The 18,476-nt window shown below is 30.8% G+C and overlaps 3 protein-coding genes across 3 annotated transcripts in view; 1 reads left to right on the forward strand and 2 right to left on the reverse strand.

The window, feature by feature from the left end:
* LOC148282402 (adenylate kinase isoenzyme 5) overlaps positions 1–4,424 on the reverse strand; it is a 93,817-nt gene extending 89,393 nt beyond the window's left edge. Inside the window, exon 1 of the mRNA XM_088225154.1 lies at positions 4,377–4,424. Coding sequence (XP_088081280.1) covers positions 4,377–4,424 — 48 coding nt within the window. The remainder of the gene's footprint in view (positions 1–4,376) is intronic.
* Positions 552–14,060, reverse strand: Hs2st (Heparan sulfate 2-O-sulfotransferase). Its single transcript, XM_088225135.1, has 5 exons — positions 13,743–14,060; positions 12,858–13,170; positions 10,661–10,799; positions 9,197–9,294; positions 552–7,998 (listed from the first exon to the last, which is right to left on the reverse strand). Exons 1-5 carry the CDS (start codon positions 13,846–13,848, stop codon positions 7,626–7,628), a joined length of 1,029 nt encoding a protein of 342 aa, XP_088081261.1. The 5' UTR covers positions 13,849–14,060; the 3' UTR covers positions 552–7,625.
* A 2,089-nt stretch (positions 14,061–16,149) lies between these two features.
* Positions 16,150–18,476, forward strand: part of LOC148282404 (E3 ubiquitin-protein ligase TRIM45-like) — a 45,929-nt gene continuing 43,602 nt past the window's right edge. The window contains exon 1 of the mRNA XM_088225134.1: positions 16,150–16,532. Within this exon, the coding sequence (XP_088081260.1) occupies positions 16,510–16,532 (23 nt within the window). The 5' untranslated portion in view covers positions 16,150–16,509. The remainder of the gene's footprint in view (positions 16,533–18,476) is intronic.

Genomic DNA, 18,476 nt, shown 5'->3' on the forward strand with positions numbered 1-18,476 from the left:
ATACTGAATTTCATCAAGAAATCGAAAACTGTTTTTATTTTCTATTTTGGAACCCGATCTGTTACTTGTGTCAGTTGATGATGTAAATGAAATAACTCCGTCTATATACTTGGGATAAAACAAAGAGGCAAACTGATCTTTATTTATTCCAAAAAGGTATTTTGAAAAAATGCCGTTTAACTGTAAGGATTTTCATTAAATGTTTACAGATTTTTCTAAAATTAAATTAAAGTTTATTGTTACACTGTACCATATCTTCATGAGATTGAGTAAACAATGCGTGTCTCGTAGTGTAGCCGTTGGTGCATTCACCTACCATGCTTAAGGTTCTAGGTTGAACCTTGGCAAGGTCGACAATATTTTTAAAAAGTGATTTTAGACAGCAATATTTAACTGTCCCTAGACTGACGCTTGGAGCGTAAGACTGATCACCTTGCTTTCATGTAACAGATGATCAAGATATGTTGTGTTTGGTGTATCTACCAACGCAGTATCTTATGCACCATCACGTGCGGCTAGAGGTATGATGATTAGAGATAAATAAAAAAACATTTGGGTAATTAATCAGTAATTTATTTTGGAAGCACTGGAGCACAATGTTATTACTAAAAACATACATAGTATTTTACAATACATTTTCTTACAAAGATTTAACAATATTAGGTTATTTTACACATTCAAACAAGTACTGAAAATTACATGAAAATGAAAATGTTTTAGTGGGACTATTTATATTACAAAACAAAACAGTTTAATAGGCAAATAAATGTTTGTTGCAGGAGGTGAAATTAGCCATTCACAATGCAGTCCTGGTGCCGACCCTTATGTACAGAAGCGAAGTAAGGAATTTGAAAAACAGGGATGAAATCTGTAGCGGCTTTTCCTAATGTCCATTGGGTCAATGACCCCCGAAATTTGCTACTAATTTTTAAAATATGTACATAAATATATTATAAAGAAAGTACATAATATAATATAATTAGGTTTCATTATATATATTTTTAAATCATTCATTCAAATATATAAGTACCTATTAATCATTATATTTTTATAAATATTATCTAGAATATTATTAAGAAAATTCACCGCTCGTGCGCCGTCAAATCCGCTATATTAATTTTATGTCGTTTACGTTTCGGGTCATTTCTGTAACTGTCCCAAAGCTAATGTCTTCGCCCTACATTTTCGCATGAGAAAATATATATATATACAAGACTTTTATTGGAGTATGGATATCAAGTGTGGAGTCTCTACTTTACTAAAGACATCGAACTATTGGAAAAAGTCCAAAGATGTGCTACAAAAATTCCCAAATTACTCAAAAGGATGCCTTATCACGGTAGATTAAAAGCACTAGGACTTACATCATTGGAATAACGGCGGAAGAGAGGGGAGTAGATAGAAACTTATAAGATACTCAATAATTACTATGACTGCCCCCTGCATGAGATGTGCCAATTAAATTCCAACACAAATGTACAGGGTCATAACCGGAAGCTCTATTGTCCCCACTTCCACCTCAACCCCAAGAAAAACTTCCTTTTCAGCAGGGTAGTTTCAGACTGGGATAAATTTCCAATTCTAATTGTCCATTCCATTTGGGTCAACCAGTTCAAAAACGGTTTGGATGCTTTTTTGAAGGAAGAAGAACTTGGACAAAAAGCAGTACACGAGATATAGGCGCATCAGCAAAGGCTGCCTGCCTATAACGAATAATAATAACCTTTCCGATCCTGAACATGAAAAAAAATCGAGAGTTCCTGAGGGGGGTACCAGTTAAGCCCCAGTTAAAATACTATAAATATGACTTTATTTTTTTTTTTTAAATGGTACTATGATTGTCATGGTAGTGTTTATAAAACTGTTTCAAAATATTTCTAGTTTTTTGCCAAATTCATACATTTTATCATAAAATGTTTTTGCAAGAGGACGCTATATGAGATTGATCTCTCTTTGACATGTTGAACAACACTTATCTAAAATCTCGATTAAAATATAAAGCGCAAGATGTGGATTTTTGTAAAAAGCAAAAAGCACACGTAGGTACGAACTGACCAATATCAAAGATTATTACTCTGTAGGGGGATGAATTGGAATGTTTGCTGTTTGCACGGAGAAAGGCAAAGACAAATGTGAATTATTATTTAAAAAATTCAGTAAAAAAATATTTTAATAATTTTGATACATTCTTAACATCATGGGGTAGGATTATGCATAAAATGAGATCAATATGATAATCAACAAAAAAGTTATTGAAAAAATATGCTACCTGGGGGACCCTAGATACACCCCTTAGGCCCAGAAGGGTAAAATGAGCATGAAAAAAAAAGGGTAAAAGAACCAAAGGTCCCAGGTTCAAATCCCACTCTACCACAACTCGATTTCCATTTTTCCAGCACAAGTTATTTACGACTTTTAGGAAATGGTCTGAAAATTTAAATATTTATGTAAATAATAAGAACTCTAGTATTTCTCTTATTTAACAAAAAAATGTAAAAGTATTAGGATAGATGATAAAAACATATTTTAATGTAAACCTAAACGGCATCCATGATGCAATGACTAAAACAAAAAAAATATATTTTGTAAAAATAAGATTTTATGAAGTAAGAGAGGTTTTTGTAAAAATGTAAAAGCCAAAATTTACGTCTGATATCCATGGGTGTTGGCTCATACGACGCAGTCTCAAATTCTGAGAAAAGTGGTATATGTATAACTCAATCAGGTATTTTTACAAATTGACAATAATGTTGAAAGCATATGAACTATTTTGAGTGGACTTTAACAATGTATATAATATAAGTTTTCATTCATGATTTTCGGGTTTAAAAATTAGAACATACAAAACGGCTTGCAGTTGACAACACAAAAAATGTTTAAAAAAATGTAAATAAAAATAAATAAATCATTGGTCAAGTGCCAGAATCCAGGGAGAAAATAGAGGAATACGTTTGTATGAAGAAAAGTATGACTGCGTTTCCTCTTAATTGAAGTCATGAAAAACATAAAAATTGTATTCCTTCAAACAAAATTAATTTGTGACCTTCGCATTAAATAAAATTGGGTATCGAAATGCATGATTTCATAAATTAACTTAAATTACATGGTATGATATTAATCTAATTACAAAAACATTTTCAAGGCATTCACATTACGATTCGTAAAAAAATTTGTTAGTAACGTAGTTTTAGAAAAGATTATAAAATTTTACAATGTTTTTTTCTTTTCAAAATAACACTGTTAATACCGTGCCATAATTTTATTCACTTAAATATATTCAAAACGTGAACAATTAAGTACATTTAGTCTATTTTTAATTTTATTCATAAAAATAAAATAAAACATATTTGATTGGAGTAGCTTTTTGTTATTTCTATGAAAATAATCAAAATATATGTCATTTAATTGGGAGGTGACGACGTACATATTATAATTCGGAATGTCATGTGAGCTAAAACCAAAGATTAACAGAGGAGCAATTGTATAATCATAATAATATGTATAATAATCGTCAATCGAAAATTGAGCATAACATTTTAGAAAAAAAAAAATACATCATACATATGCAATGTTACAGGGGTAGCCCCAGAAATACCCGACTAAACAAAAGAAACACAAAAAAGATGCTAAAAATTATATAAATTTTTCAACATAGTCCTCTTTTAGCTCAATACACTTTTTGTATTCGTTTATAGTGAGCACCGTCAAACTCCTCAAAATAGCCATTAACCGCAGACTCTACCTCTTCATTTTTAGCAAATCGTTAACCACAGAGGCAATTCTCCATTTTTGGAAAAATAAAATAATCTGTGGGGGCTAAATCTGCCTGAGGAAGCAATTTGAACGTTATCTTATTGATTTTGGTGATCGTGATAATGGATGTGTGAACTGGTGGATTTCCTCGATGAAACAACACTTTCTTTTTGGCCAAATGTAATGCATCATTTTTTCTTGATTTCATCACTCAAACACAGCACTAAAGTTGTCTAATACTCGCCGTTGGTTGTTTTTCCTTTTTGAAGATTATTAATGAAAATTATCCAATACGCATCCCAAAAGACTGATGCCATAACCTTGAAAGCAGATGGAACTGTCTTCGCCTTCTTTGGAGGGAATACTCCACTTGTAGTCCATTGTTTTGACTGTTCCTTTGTTTCAAGTGAAGTGAAGTGATGGACCCGTGTTTCTTCCATTGTGAATCGACGCAAAAACTTGACTTTATTACTGTGAAACATCGCCAAACACTCAATTGAAACATCCTCACGACGCTGTTTTTGTTCCATTGTGAGCAAAAACGGCACCCATCTCGCACACAGCTTTCTAATGTCCAAATTTTTAGTCAATATGCGATGTACAGCACTTTTTCAATTGCTTACCATGTTTGCTATCTCGCGCACTTTCAGTCGACGGTCGTTCAACACCATTTTGTGAATTTTCTTTACCATTTCTGGAGTGGTCACCTCATTTGGTCGACCACTGCGTTGTTCGTCTTGGCAGTTTGTACGGCCTAGTCTAAATCTGCCACCCAATATTTTACTGTTGCAAACGAAGAAGCAGACTCCCCTAGAGTAGATTCTAGCTCGGCTTTGATATTGATGGACTGGGACCTTTCAAATGAAAGTATTGTATCACATAATGATGACCAATTTTTTCCATGTTTACAAATTCACTGAGCGTTTACTATTGACATTGATAGCTGTCAAATAAATACTAAACAACAAAGTTTCTTGAAATTTCAAACTTAAGCTTTTTAAGGTTGGTACTTTTGACAACGGTATTTTTTTTCAAACAACAAACTCAATCAGATCGGATACTTTTGGGACAGCCCTCGTGTTATAAAAAAGAAACCAAGAACTAGGTTTTGAATGTTCTAGTAAATCTTGATTCAGTATGGTATCGTAGTAGTGTTACAAACTCCACTCTATCGCAATTTGATTCTTATTTTCTAGTTGAACATACATAGCTTGTTAGCTAATTTGTCAGAAATATTTAGGTAAATTATAAAAAAATAAATCTTAATTTAAAAAAAAAAAAACGTTAGTATGCGTTGGTACTAAACTATGATGTCCGGTAGTCATACACTATGCATAAAATTTTCAAGTTTGTTTTCAAATAGTTCTTTAAAACTTACTAAAATTAAATAATTCAAATAATTATTTTTTTGTTAATACTATTATAATACTTATGTTCATAAATTTTTAAAAAGCAATTTACTATAAATTATGCAAATAATTGATCATCTGACCTTTGATCTGGAGCATGTAATACATTTTGTGTTAGTGAGATACCAATAAGTTTTATAAAAATATAAATAATATGAGTCCTTAATGTTGATAAGTCATTTCAAAATACATAGTCATATTATCAAAAAATTGTAACAAATAGTAATATAATATGCATTACATATCTAATGTAAAAACAACAAAAAGTATAATACAATATATTATTACGTACATACATTTGATAAAGTTATAAAAATTAAAATGACACTAATTGTAAAATAAATGGACATAAATTGAGAAACAATGTTAAGTATCAAAAATACCCTATTACTTATATCACATATAGGATGTTATGTATTGTTAAAATAATAAATATTTAGTGACAAAAAATAAATTTTACAATAATAAAACTATCATAACAGAACAACACATCCTAACTTACTCATTATCTGTACCTTATTATTTATTTTTTAACCAATCAACAAGTAAACAAAACCCTTATGGGTTTGTAAAATTATAAAGGTAGGTTTACATATGGTTAACTTTACAGCAGAAGCAACATTAGGGATTTTATTAAAATTTTGTTCCAATTTAACACGGGACAGAAGTTCTACAAAGCCAGATCCATCATCAATAAGGAAGTTCATTGGCTTTATTAGTTTATCGAACTAAGCCAAAAATTAATTATATGTATCGTATTATGATTTTTTACGTTTTGTAATTACACCGCCCGTGACGTCACGAGTTTAAGTCGGTGAGTTTTTCTGATATTTAAAAGTAGAACCCTTCACCTGTCAAAATGTGCTAAATGTTGAAAAACATGGCTACTCAGAAACCGGCAAGCAATCACAACACATAACAACGTGTGAATCTGTGCAAAGTTGTTCATTTTTATTAAAACCATATTTATTACATTTTCGAGAAACTTTACCATACAATTAAATACACTTATTTTTATAGTAGGTAAGATAATATTTTAATATTTGATTTCCCGTAGCACTGAACCTCCTCATTCAGAAGAGAAATAGTTGCAAACATTTGCAAGCATATATTAAGTTTAAATTATAGTGATATAGCATAGTCCGGATAGACTGGAATCGGTAATAATATTAAGTTGAGAAAAGAAAGGAGAGATTATGTTGCAAAAGACAGTGTATTATTACATACACAAACTGTCTTGAAAATTTATAAGGTATATAAATGTAATTAATAATTCTTAAGGTATCAATCCAATATAATACATGAAACAAAACAGTGAAAATACTTAATAAAATACAAAACAAATATATCATGTTGGAAATACTCAGAAATTCAACTTAAGACCTTATTTATACTAGCCGCACATATTAAAGTTTGATACTGAGTGAAATTTACAATAAGGTACAGTCCATTCGAAGAGTCAATAGCCTTTAATTATATGTGAGTAACAGGGCTTTACAAATAAAATATTCAAATGTAAAAATAATTATACAGAACTGCATGAGGGCGTAGCCAGGATTTTTTCCAGAAGGGGGACAAAAACACGAATACGTTTTTAATTTTAAAAATGGCTTGATTTTAACATTTGAAAATATTGAAAGTAATTAATTGTAATATTCAAACCTATCCAAATCTTATTTCAGCGCTAGCCTACGAGAGCGCTAGCTGAATCTTGACAAAAAATATTTCTCAAGATTATTTTCAGCCCCAAGAATCTCCTTTTTCTGCACACTCATCATAAAAAGACTGACTTTCTGTCATCGTTGACTATAACCAAGTATTTACCCTGCGTAAGGTGCTATAGCATCTTTTGACAGTGTACGTTTGCCCGACTGTGCAAATAAGATAAGTAGCACCCATTTTATGGATGGGTAGAACGATTAGACAGCTAGTTCTATCTCCTTCAGTTTGGCACTTTTTTCCTTTGCATTGGTTGTACCGCTGTTCAGCTTCACAGGCGGAATACTATTATAACCTATTATTGACCAATAATTTTTCGTTTGACTAAATGAACCAGGGGGTACAGCATGTGGCACAGAACCAGAATGGAGGAATGTTTTCAACGTAATGGTTACTCTCTGGTAAAAATCCTAAGAATGAAAATCAAGTGGAGATGAACTAACCTCTTTGTTATTAGTGCTTCAGCCTACAACTCATAATGGCCAGGGTTCAATTCCTGGCAATAAAAGAGTGAGTTTCAATAATATTGGATAGCCCGTGGACCTCCATTGTATCAAATAATCAAGATACCCAACAATTGGAGTACCCTATGGTACCATTACGTGGAGAATGACGATAATAACGACTATAAATGATCGTCTTTATTTGCTTAAACAGAGGGTATTTGTTTACTGATAGGCACTCACACATTAAAACGGGTTATTAAATATTTGAACGAACTGTACACACATTTTTTCACTAAGTTTACTTTGGTCTAATTTTTTCATACATATAAGTTTGGGGAACACTATTAGGGTCTTTGTTAAGTAAGGTTTTTTTCTTGATAAAGTTGAATTGTTCGAGGGCAAACTCGTAAAGTTCATTTTCCATTTTCCATATTACGGATTTCTGTATTTTAAGAATTGTTTTATCGGATGGGGGCACCTTGGCCGCTGTCTTCCGCAGATGAGACTTGTTGCTGCCCAAGAAATGTTCCGTGGCCCCCTTAAACATCCGAGGTAGAGTAACTTCCAGAATAGAAACAAAGTCCGGTAACTCTTCAGTCACCCCGACTAGTAAGTAATGGTCTAGAAGGTTTTTCTTAGCATTCTCTAGTGCCCACTTGTTTCCAGGTTTCCTAGAAATCAAAAGAAATTAAGACTCATTCTATTTGGCTGCGATACGATCCCACTTGCTTTTTCATGATGCACATGCTTACACACACCTGAACACTTACTCTAGCATAAATACACACAAACACACCCTTTTACTTATATATACATGCGCACACATACATTTAAAATTGTACCATAATTTAATATGTATGATTATTATTTAGAAACTTCCCTGGTCTGTCTTTAAACCGTATCTTTATTATGTAATTTAATTATTGTTGACTGTATGTTTCTGTAAAATAAGTAAATAAAATAATGTTATACATCACACAACTATGTCTGAGGTGTCTAGTTGTGATATTTAATTCTATTGAGCTCAGTAGTTCAGGCGCATCAAATAGTGAATTGAGAATTTTAAATAGGACTAGAAGGTTGGATTTATTTCGACAGTCTTGAAGAGAAGATATATATATATACTTTTTTAATAAAAATGAAATATTAGCGTTCTTATAATTTACCAAAATATATTTAAATTTTGGTGACCATTTTCAACGAGTTGTAAATAACTCACTTTAGAAAATGTAAATCAAGTTGGGGTAGAGTGGGGTTCGAACCTCGAACCTCTGATCCATTATCATTATCAAAAAACTCATTATAAAAAAATTAAAAATCGATGTGAACATCATAATATGGAGACCAGATAACAGAGGACTACTCTAGGTGCGGGAAATAAGTTATGACTTATTTTACATATGTTTAACATTTACGACTCACAGAAAATGGCTCCAAAATTTATTTTAAAAATTTTTTCAGTAAATTATAGGAATCCAAGTGTTTCCGTTTAAGTATTAAAAAAGGGTTGTTTTTTATCATTCAATTAATAATTACGAAAATACTTTAAAAGTCTATAGTCATAACATTTCAAATACATTCATAATTAATAAAGTGATTCATCAGCTTGTACTATTATTGGTCGTGTTTGGTAAATCATTTATTCCTGAACAAAAAAATGTCTGCCTACCGGTTTTAACTACTACTACAGACAACATGTATTCCAGAGAAATCTACTGTGTTGAAATAGAACAAAAACATTATTATTATAAACACACATCAAGGTATGACAATGCTTTAGTATAGCAAAACAGTATTCACAGTAAACAACTAAAAAAAAACCTTTCTTTTTAACAATATAAATTATTAATATTTGTTATATTTTCTCACCAGCAATCTGCAGCATGTCCACAGAAAAATGGTATCTGAAGCCACATGTTATTAGAATCACAGTCCGGCTGGTTCAGTTCAACACATTCATCAAAAGTCTATAAGTCAATAAAGATATATGTATTGAATTACCATTTGAGAAACTTAAGCGGCATGGTTATGGCAAGTGTAAAAGTGAAGATTTCATTTTCAATTATTATATTCATTAAAATATGCACATAATAAGAATAAATATAATAATATTTATATATCCATAGATATATATATATATATGTTGATCAAACTAACTGGTATAAGAAGTATTGATTTCGCCACATTTAATTTATGTGTACACATATATGTAAGTAGCATATTTACTAAGATGAGGCGTTTAAATTTATTTGCTACCTACTGGGCCCTGGTTAAGATGTTGCGATTGCTTACTGAGGGTACTAATTATTGTCCCGGCTCCATAATAAAAACTAAAGTGATCGTGTGTGCAAGTGCTTTTAATATTCTCACCGCGATTGCAAATAAGCTATTTTTGCGATCAATAACTCATTAAATTCACTGTCGTGTAATCGTCAAGTGTCTCTCCTTTCTGACCGAAAGATCTGATGTGATCCTGATTGCCGCGACAGAAGTTTCAGACAATAAAGGTGGCAGAACCCAGAACATGGTAGGTAATTGCATTAATTGTATTTAGGGTTCCGTGGCAAAGCAAATGCAGGATAACGCATTCCGTGAACCAGCATTTCGAGCGTTCATCTGCTAACAAGCAAGTGGCGCGATCAAGTATGAAAATCAAAAAAATATTTTCAGGCGTTGCCTAGTAGGTTAATTAGTTCAGCCGGATGAATCTCACCCAGTGGTTTCAGCTCTTTTGCTTCATAAAAGTCAACAGATGGAAGAGTTGAGGAAATATGGATGTTCAAACATAGGCAGAATGGTGGATGTTATACAGTGTGTAAAGTAGACACTTAAACCAGCCAACGACAGGTCATAAGCCATGTAAATGCCTAGACTTCCATATTCCATCTCAAAAATGTTTTCTCCCTGTGTAGCAACAAATTTAGACATTTATATATTTTTTTTGCTATTTAGCTTTATTTTCTTTGTCATTCTTATTTAAATAAAGACTATCTTAGATTGAAATATCTGCAATTGAAAAGGGCATGTGCCAATAATATTCGCACTTTGGAGTGTTCAGTTATTTGATTACCAAAAAATCTTAATTATGAAAACTCTTCGATCAGTTGGTATATTTATATCATATGCACTTTACAAAGATAATTCAAACTAGATTGCAGTTTACTCATATCAGATCAATGTGTTACAAGTTCAAAGATCACATGTCACACAGAACTAGACGCGTTGCTATCAGTATTGTATGGTGCAGAATGATTCTTGTTTATTGGTAAATATGCACGCAATGCGTATTCATTTTGAAAAACCCATAATGTGCATTTTCTTTTTATGACTTACCATTTTGTCTCCATGTTTCTTCCTTATCAAGTGGGGCCTAAAATTATCGCCGAACCTTAAAAAATAGTAATACGATACTAGTCGATCCAGCGGTTTTCTTATTAAATTTATATAAAGTGGCTTGGAGTCAATTCCTAATCTGAAAATAAAATATGCTAATTGTAGATTAAAAAATATATGGTATGTCGTACAAATAAGACAATAGAAAGGAAAAGATACTAAAACCCGAATTAGAAATCATAAATAATATTTTTCACTAATAAAATTACACCTTTGCAGTCAACACACATTTTTAGGTATTGTATTTTATAGTATTTTGTTTTTATTTGATATAATTTCCGTTTGAATTACCTCAATCTTAATAACAAGACTATAGGTGGGTAAGACCCTGTCACTGAAAAGATACCTATCACTTGATCTGTATCACCAAAGTGACCAGGTCTTTTGAGTGGTTCAATTGAACTAATGTATCATTAAGTAAATATTAGTATTCAACCACTTACCGACTTTGTATGTCTACCAGTTTCAAAACGTACCAGTCTCTTTATCAGGGCACTCACTACACCAACATCCAAATACTAAAATACACATGCAGAGTTAAAGGGGATGCAAACACCACCATGTTTGACTACCAAACTTTAACTGTGTAATTTATGTATTCCTAAATACTATGTATACTACGGTGATGGTAAAGGTAAAAGTGTATTTTAGTATTTGCATAGTGGTGTAGTGAGTGTCCTGATGAAGAGACGGGTACGTCACGAGACCGGTAGACATAAAAAGTCGGTAAGTGGTAAAATACTAATATATACTGACATTAACTAAAATGTTTGACCACAAAGTTAATGCTTTGAACATAAATAGTGATGTATCATTGCTCATTCAGCTAATTGAGGTCTTCATGTTTCCGCATCTTTCGCATCTTTGTATCTTTGTATATTTTGTATATATTTGTGTCTTTCGCGTCTCTAGTTCATTTAATTCTTTTGTTTGCTTGAGAGGAATGTGTACGAGCTGTGAGCGAGAACATAAATTAACAAATAATTAAATAATGTATAAATATAATAATTTAAGGATTGCTAAATTGATATAAATTACAGAGCTGATTTTATCAAACACAATTTTCTCTGATTTTGTGTAGAATACAGTCATCAATTATTTTATTAACAAAAAAACCCATAATAGTATATGACAATTTGGTACAGAAATTAGATTTAAAGACAGGTTAATTTACTTTGCTCAAGCTACTTTTAAACATTTTTATTTTGTTAATTTTTTTTTTTTTATATTTTAAGGGGGAGCTCTTATTGAGAAATAAATTATCGCATAAAAAGGGTTTGTACATTTGGAAACTGAAAATTTATAAACTATACTAAATCAAGAAATGGAAAAAAATATTTGCAATTTATATAAATAAAATTTTAAAAATAATAATGGGACTATAAAACAAAATGAATGAATGACCCAATAAACTATTCTACCTTTAAAAAGGGCATTAAAAAAAAAAAACACATTTAATAAACTGTAGTGAACAAACTAAACTCTATCACATTTGAGGGTATCAATAAAATATTAATAAAGAAATGTCTCAATTTAAATATTGGTAGTATTCGTTCAAAAACATTATTTTTATTTTACATTTCATAATTATTAGTGTCAAATATACTTCAATCAATCATTTATTACAGTTACTAAACTTAACAAAGCGGAGTGGGAGAAGAGTGATATCAGACTCAATTAATTTGTATAACTTCTATCCGGGACGGGACTACTTGCATCAATTAATTTTTATGTACCAGCTAGAAGTACCAAAAGTTCCCAAATATACCACTCGATTTCCATATTCAGGATTTATACCTGAGAGCAGGCATCGAGTCAAAAACACACGTCCAGGGTTCTGGACCTATTTCACAAACAGAACACAGAAAAAATCAAGTCCAAAAACAAGTCAATTTGAAACAAGCAGTCATTTAAAAAATACTAGATTCATGGTAATCAGCTCCAGGATCTGTAAATTTAATTTTCCATCAGAGTATTTCATGCTTAAACAACAATAACTGTAAATAGAGGTCATAACTCCAACTGTCCGGGCGCTCTGTAGCTGTGTGACGTGTTGTAATCTAGCTCTTGTACTTAAATTAAAAGTAATTATTTAAATAAATCTATCAGTGCTTAAATAGTAAAAAACAACATTTACCTATCAAAATTTAAAAATGCCATATGTCCGTGGTAAAGCGCAGGTTTCACAGCATTCCAGTTTGTGACATTCTGTGCAAAGCTGTACTGATTATTGAGGGACATAACATGCATGTTGGCTGTGATGTTAATATGTAAAACCTTAAATGCATTTATCTTGCAAAGGTCGTATGCAACTCCAACAAAACTCGTGGATCCAGTTTTAGGAACCCTATTGTATATAACAACCAGATTCTCATCGTTAGATTTGGTGGGAAGTTTTAGGTTTTCGTATGAAGGTGATTCTCTTATCCGTACGCGGGCAGCTGATAATTCTGGAAAAATAAAAGGAAATGTAAACATAACTCCTCTCTGTAGCTACGAACTATATATTTTATTTTTTTTTCTAATATCTTCTGAAATAATGGCTAAAAATATTTTTAATTTCGCTAAATTCTTTAATATTAGGCAATATGATTTGATAAATATCAAACGCAGGTATGTCCACAATGATCCACCACACGGTTCATGTGGACCTACTAACTTCTGAATTGAAACAAGAGTTTTTGGACAGTGTTTTTATTGTAATAAAGAGGACATGTTTTGATTTGAACAGCACTGAAATACTTTTTTTTTCTCTACATTTTGTAGAGCAAATATTTTTTAAAAATTGGGTGGACATACTTGTGTTTGATATTTATCAACTCAAATATTATAACTGTTGACTACTTTTTGTTTTGTTTAGTTAAAAATACAAACAAAAACTACGTTTATATAATATAATATTTGTAAAAGCTGGGGGAAACTTATTTTGACAGTTCTAAAAAAATGTTTACAAAGGGGGATTATTTGGAAACATGGAGAGATGTTAAAAGTATTTAATTGAAAGCAATAACGAAATTGATACCTATTTTTTTGAAATCCTCCTGTACCCGAGAAAGTTGCATTTGATAATAAAGGACTATAATCGAGATAATTATTAAAATTCCGAAAAAGTGAATTTTAGGAAACATTGTTCCATAATATTGATATACAAAAAATCACAGTAAGACCGTCCAATTCAGAAAAACGCATCGTCAAATATGTCAGTTCTTTTTTCATATGTGTGATGAATATAATATTACACTGCTTAGAATATTCACAATTATTAACGAAAATCACAAAACACAGATGTTCAGCCACCCCCCCTCGCTGCCATGTTGAACATTTTATTGACAGTACTGACACTGTAACGTCAAAGCAGTTGGTAAAACAGTCTTCTATGCATTAAAACCGAAAGTGTTACATGTTTAAATCAATAGATGGCAATCATCAGGTAATTTTTTAAAAATAATTGAAATACAGAAAAATTAAAAAATGCAGAAAAAGTTACTTATTACCTTTATATACTCTAAGCTTATTACTAGGTACAATATTATAATTCACAGTAGTTATTAAAACAATCAAAATAAATTAATTAAAAGTATAAACCGTCTCCGTAAGTCTTTAAATTGTGAGTCTTTTTCTTTACACCTAAATTTATCACGTTTTTAGTAGGCCCTTAACCGTAAGTATATGTTACTATATTAAATCAATAAAATAAATCCAATTATTCGTTGTAAATCTATCATAATATAAATACGTACCTGTTATTGTTTATATTATTATAAACATTTGATCCACAAAACAAAGGTTACCAAACCTTTATTTCGTGATACGATCCATGTATGACTAATAGCCATAAAAATATTTCAAAATATAATTTTATTTACTGTACATTTTGTTTAATTAAACACAAAAACATAAGTGTGTTTTTTTCTTTTTGTTCTTATTAAAAAAAAACTTGTAAATGAATTCATATTACAATAAGAGTAGGTGAAAAGCCAAAATCTCCAACCATTACATTACGAACCCGACTAATCCCCACTCGATTTTCTTTTTCAGGATTTTCACCTGACAGAAGCCGTTCTGGTTCTATCTCACACGCCGAACTGTATTCTCCATCCATCTGGACATCGAGAAAATCAATGAACTATGTAAACAAACAAATAAACAAAGTCCCTGGATTACCATCAAAATTAGGCACTTTACGTAAGTTTTATTGAGATACGCTACAATTTGTGAGCGTCTCCGTGCCCAATGCACCATTAGGTATGAAAAAATAGTAAAAATAATATTCGAATGAATAAATATTTCGAATCTTTAAGTAGGAATTGTGTAAATATATTCCATATGTGTGATCTAATAATTACATTGCATATACCTACATGCGTAAATAAATTATTTTAAACTATAAAATTTATATTTGACGCGCTAACTTTGTGGTTATCATTATAATAAAATAAATAAACTACAACATTGTTTTTAAACACTTATTGCATTGTATTGTATCAAATAAGTGCTTAAAAACAAATTTGTTATATATTTATTTTATTTATAAACTATTTAAGGCATAATATTATTATGTCTTAACCCAAAGTTTGAACTTTGATATTTTATAAATTAATTATTGCAATTATGATCCGTACGTCACGTTTACAAACACGGAAGAAATGAAGAAAAAAATGTTGAAATTTAAAAATAATTGCGGCGGGTTAGGAATGTTTATTAGGTTGATAGCATAGGGCACCACACGAAAATCGGATTCTTACATATTTTAAAATCAAAACCAAACGAAATTACTTTTACTCAATCTAGTAAAAGGAAGCTATTCGATGATATCTGAAATACATAATTCATTCAAATTAGATGTGTATTTTAAAGTGGAAGAGGTCTCGGGTTCGATTGCCGACTTGGTTGATATCTAATATTTATTAAATGGTGTTTTTACACCAGAATATTTCATATTCAACAGTCCATGGACCGGCATCTGTTTAATAAAACTGATCGTCTTATCTTCGTGAAAAAAAATTATCCAAATTCAAACAGACGGTTGAAAAAAACATATAAAATAAACATAATTTAAATATATGTGCATTGTTATTATTAGAGCACACATAAAAATATGTTTACTTGTGCCCTATTTCAAAATTAAAAATAAAATATAACAAAATAATACGTGATCAAGATACGCACGCTACCGTTTGTGTAGGTACCAATGTTGTGCCCTCACAATATATATATATACATATTTTTAATGCTCTTAAAGAAACTCCACGTGACTTCACAGCATTTTCTTTCTCATTGAATTATTAAAAAATACCGTCAGAGTACCTATTTTCACGTAAGTTACGAGTCACGATTATGATTTTTCCAGCCACCAGCCTTCTAAATTTTCCACCCGCTAGCAACTATATGCAGTAAATATTGGAATTTCCTGACAATTAGAACTTTTCGCTTAATCGCTCACATTTGGGTGATCAAAATAGCCCAGCACAAAATACGAAAACGAAATGCTAATTTCGCTAACGAGGTCCAATACTGTGATCAGTGAACGCGACTTTACAAAAGTCAACAATCGGTACAAGCTGGCGTTAATGATCGCGGTATCAACCGACGATATAACCTTAATTAAAACAGTTAATTAGTGATCAAAAGACAGATTTATCTAAATCTGTATCAGTGTATTTTCTAGTATTGTGACAACGGAATCGTTATTCAAATGTGACGTAATGGCTATCTTCGGGTTGAGCGGAGTATTTATAATATTCAATGACGTGTGATATGATCGTTATGGAAATTAATGTTTCAGCTGCATGCTGAAAAAATGCTTACGATGGTATGTTAATTTATTTTACTCTAAACTTTTAATCTATCCGCAGCTTTGAAGCAACTACTGTGAATTATTGTGTTCGTATCCAGGTCGCCCTTTGCGCAATGCGAGATGAAAGCTCCGAATGTTTGTGCATGGTCAGTGTTTTAACCTGAAGATTGATATAAAAGACTCCTTTGATTTGCCGATTTTGAAATATTACTTGTTTATTTCCTCAAGTCAAGCGGACTTCATTTCATAAAATAACTCATAGTATATTAACTGCCGTATTAAATAAGAAAATAAAAATACCTTCACTTATTTAATTGCCATTCCGATAGAGATGTTGGAAAAGTTTTATTGTTAGGTATTCTCTCTCGAGAAAAAACAAAAATGTGTGCTCCAGTATAACACAGTTAGGTATCTACTGTATAATGAGATCATAAACTTTAACAATATAGGTTAGTAATTTCGATTTTTTCTCGAAGCAGGTGAAATATTACATATTTATAATGCTGAAGAATTTGCATTTCGACTGTTCCTTTTATATGAAAGTTTTCTCAATCCAAAGATCGGAACCCCGCTAAAATAAAATTAAAATGCCTACTCGTAAGTCATATGATATAAATTTGAAGTCCCCGCGTGCACAAACGCCGGAAAACATTTGTAGTTACCATTGATGTACGTTGTAAACCAACACTCTACTTTAATATGTCATAAATAAAAAGAAACATGCAGTTCGGCTTCAAATATCTGACAAATAACGATTTGGGTGTTCCATTTGCATAGAAATATAATGTGATACTGATAGATGGGGGGCACAAGGCACAAGTTGGGCACACAGAGACCTTTCATAACTTTAATGACCCTTTTAAGTCTCCGATCCTCTAAATACTAGTGTCGAATTATAAAATAAAATATACCATCTAGAATCCATTTGGCGTCCAATTTTCGTGTAAGACGAATTATTACGCATTTTTTTATTTTTTAAAAATGTTTTTTTTATTAATAAATTTCACAAACGGTACATTTTTAAATTTTATACAAATCTACTTTTATTCATCTAGTAAATGTTATAACTGTAACTCTCCAAAAAAGAGACTCACTCTTGTGTTTGGAGAGTGACTTACACTGTTATAGTTGTTTATTCATTAGAGTTTATATAATTTTGAATATACAAGTACATGAGAAAAAGATTAAAACATGGGATATATAAAGAAAAACAGAAAATAAAAATACATTCATACTAATTAAAAATTAATGCAATTTTTACACTTGTTCAAGAAATTTCTTAAGATTTACTTTGAGTTTATTTATAGATTTATTAGTTTTAATAGTTTTTAGTTCATTGGGGAGATTATTGTAATTTTTAACACCTTTGAAGACGAACCTATTTTGACCATGACTTGTGTGGAACTTAGGGATTTCAATATTATATTGTTATCTGAGTTACTTATTCATCTCAAATTCTTTTATTTTTTCCTGTTTATAAATTTGGATGATGGAATTCATTTTATAAATAGTGTCTATTGTATGAACTTTAAATAATTTGAGTTGAGGGTTTCTTTGAAATTACTTTAATAATTAATCTTTGTACTATTTTAAAACGGTTTAATATATTGGCATATGCACCACCCCATCCAACAATACCATATTGTAACAAAGATTGTACAATTGAGTAATAAGCTATTTTTAAATTATTGATTTTTTAAATATTCCTTAATCTAATAAATGTGTATTTACATTTTCTAATACGTTTAACTAGTTCACTAATATGGACTTCCCATTTAATGTTTTGGTCAATTTATACACCAAGATATTTAATTTTATCTGTTGTATTAAGTACTGAACATGTTAGATCGCAGTTAGTTTTGTTGCTATTGCTTGCATTGTTTTGCAATATTGTACAAATATATTTTTACCATTTTAGGACAGCTGTTTTATAGAAATATTTTACAATTATTAAAAATG

The sequence above is a fragment of the Micrasema longulum genome, unplaced genomic scaffold (genome assembly GCF_059751315.1).
Source record: "Micrasema longulum isolate JH-2025_06_02 unplaced genomic scaffold, ASM5975131v1 h1tg000333l, whole genome shotgun sequence".
In the NCBI taxonomy this organism is placed as follows: Eukaryota; Metazoa; Arthropoda; class Insecta; order Trichoptera; family Brachycentridae; genus Micrasema; species Micrasema longulum.

Bases quoted from the DNA above. Each gene is read 5' to 3' on its own strand.
- Hs2st (XM_088225135.1), bottom strand. From the start codon at position 13,848: ATGTTTCCTAAAATTCACTTTTTCGGAATTTTAATAATTATCTCGATT. The intron at 13,171-13,742 runs GTATCAATTTCG...TTATTTTTCCAG, and splicing joins GGAGGATTTCAAAAAAATAG to AATTATCAGCTGCCCGCGTA. The intron at 7,999-9,196 runs GTGAGAAAATAT...TTTGATTTCTAG, and splicing joins GGACATGCTGCAGATTGCTG to GAAACCTGGAAACAAGTGGG.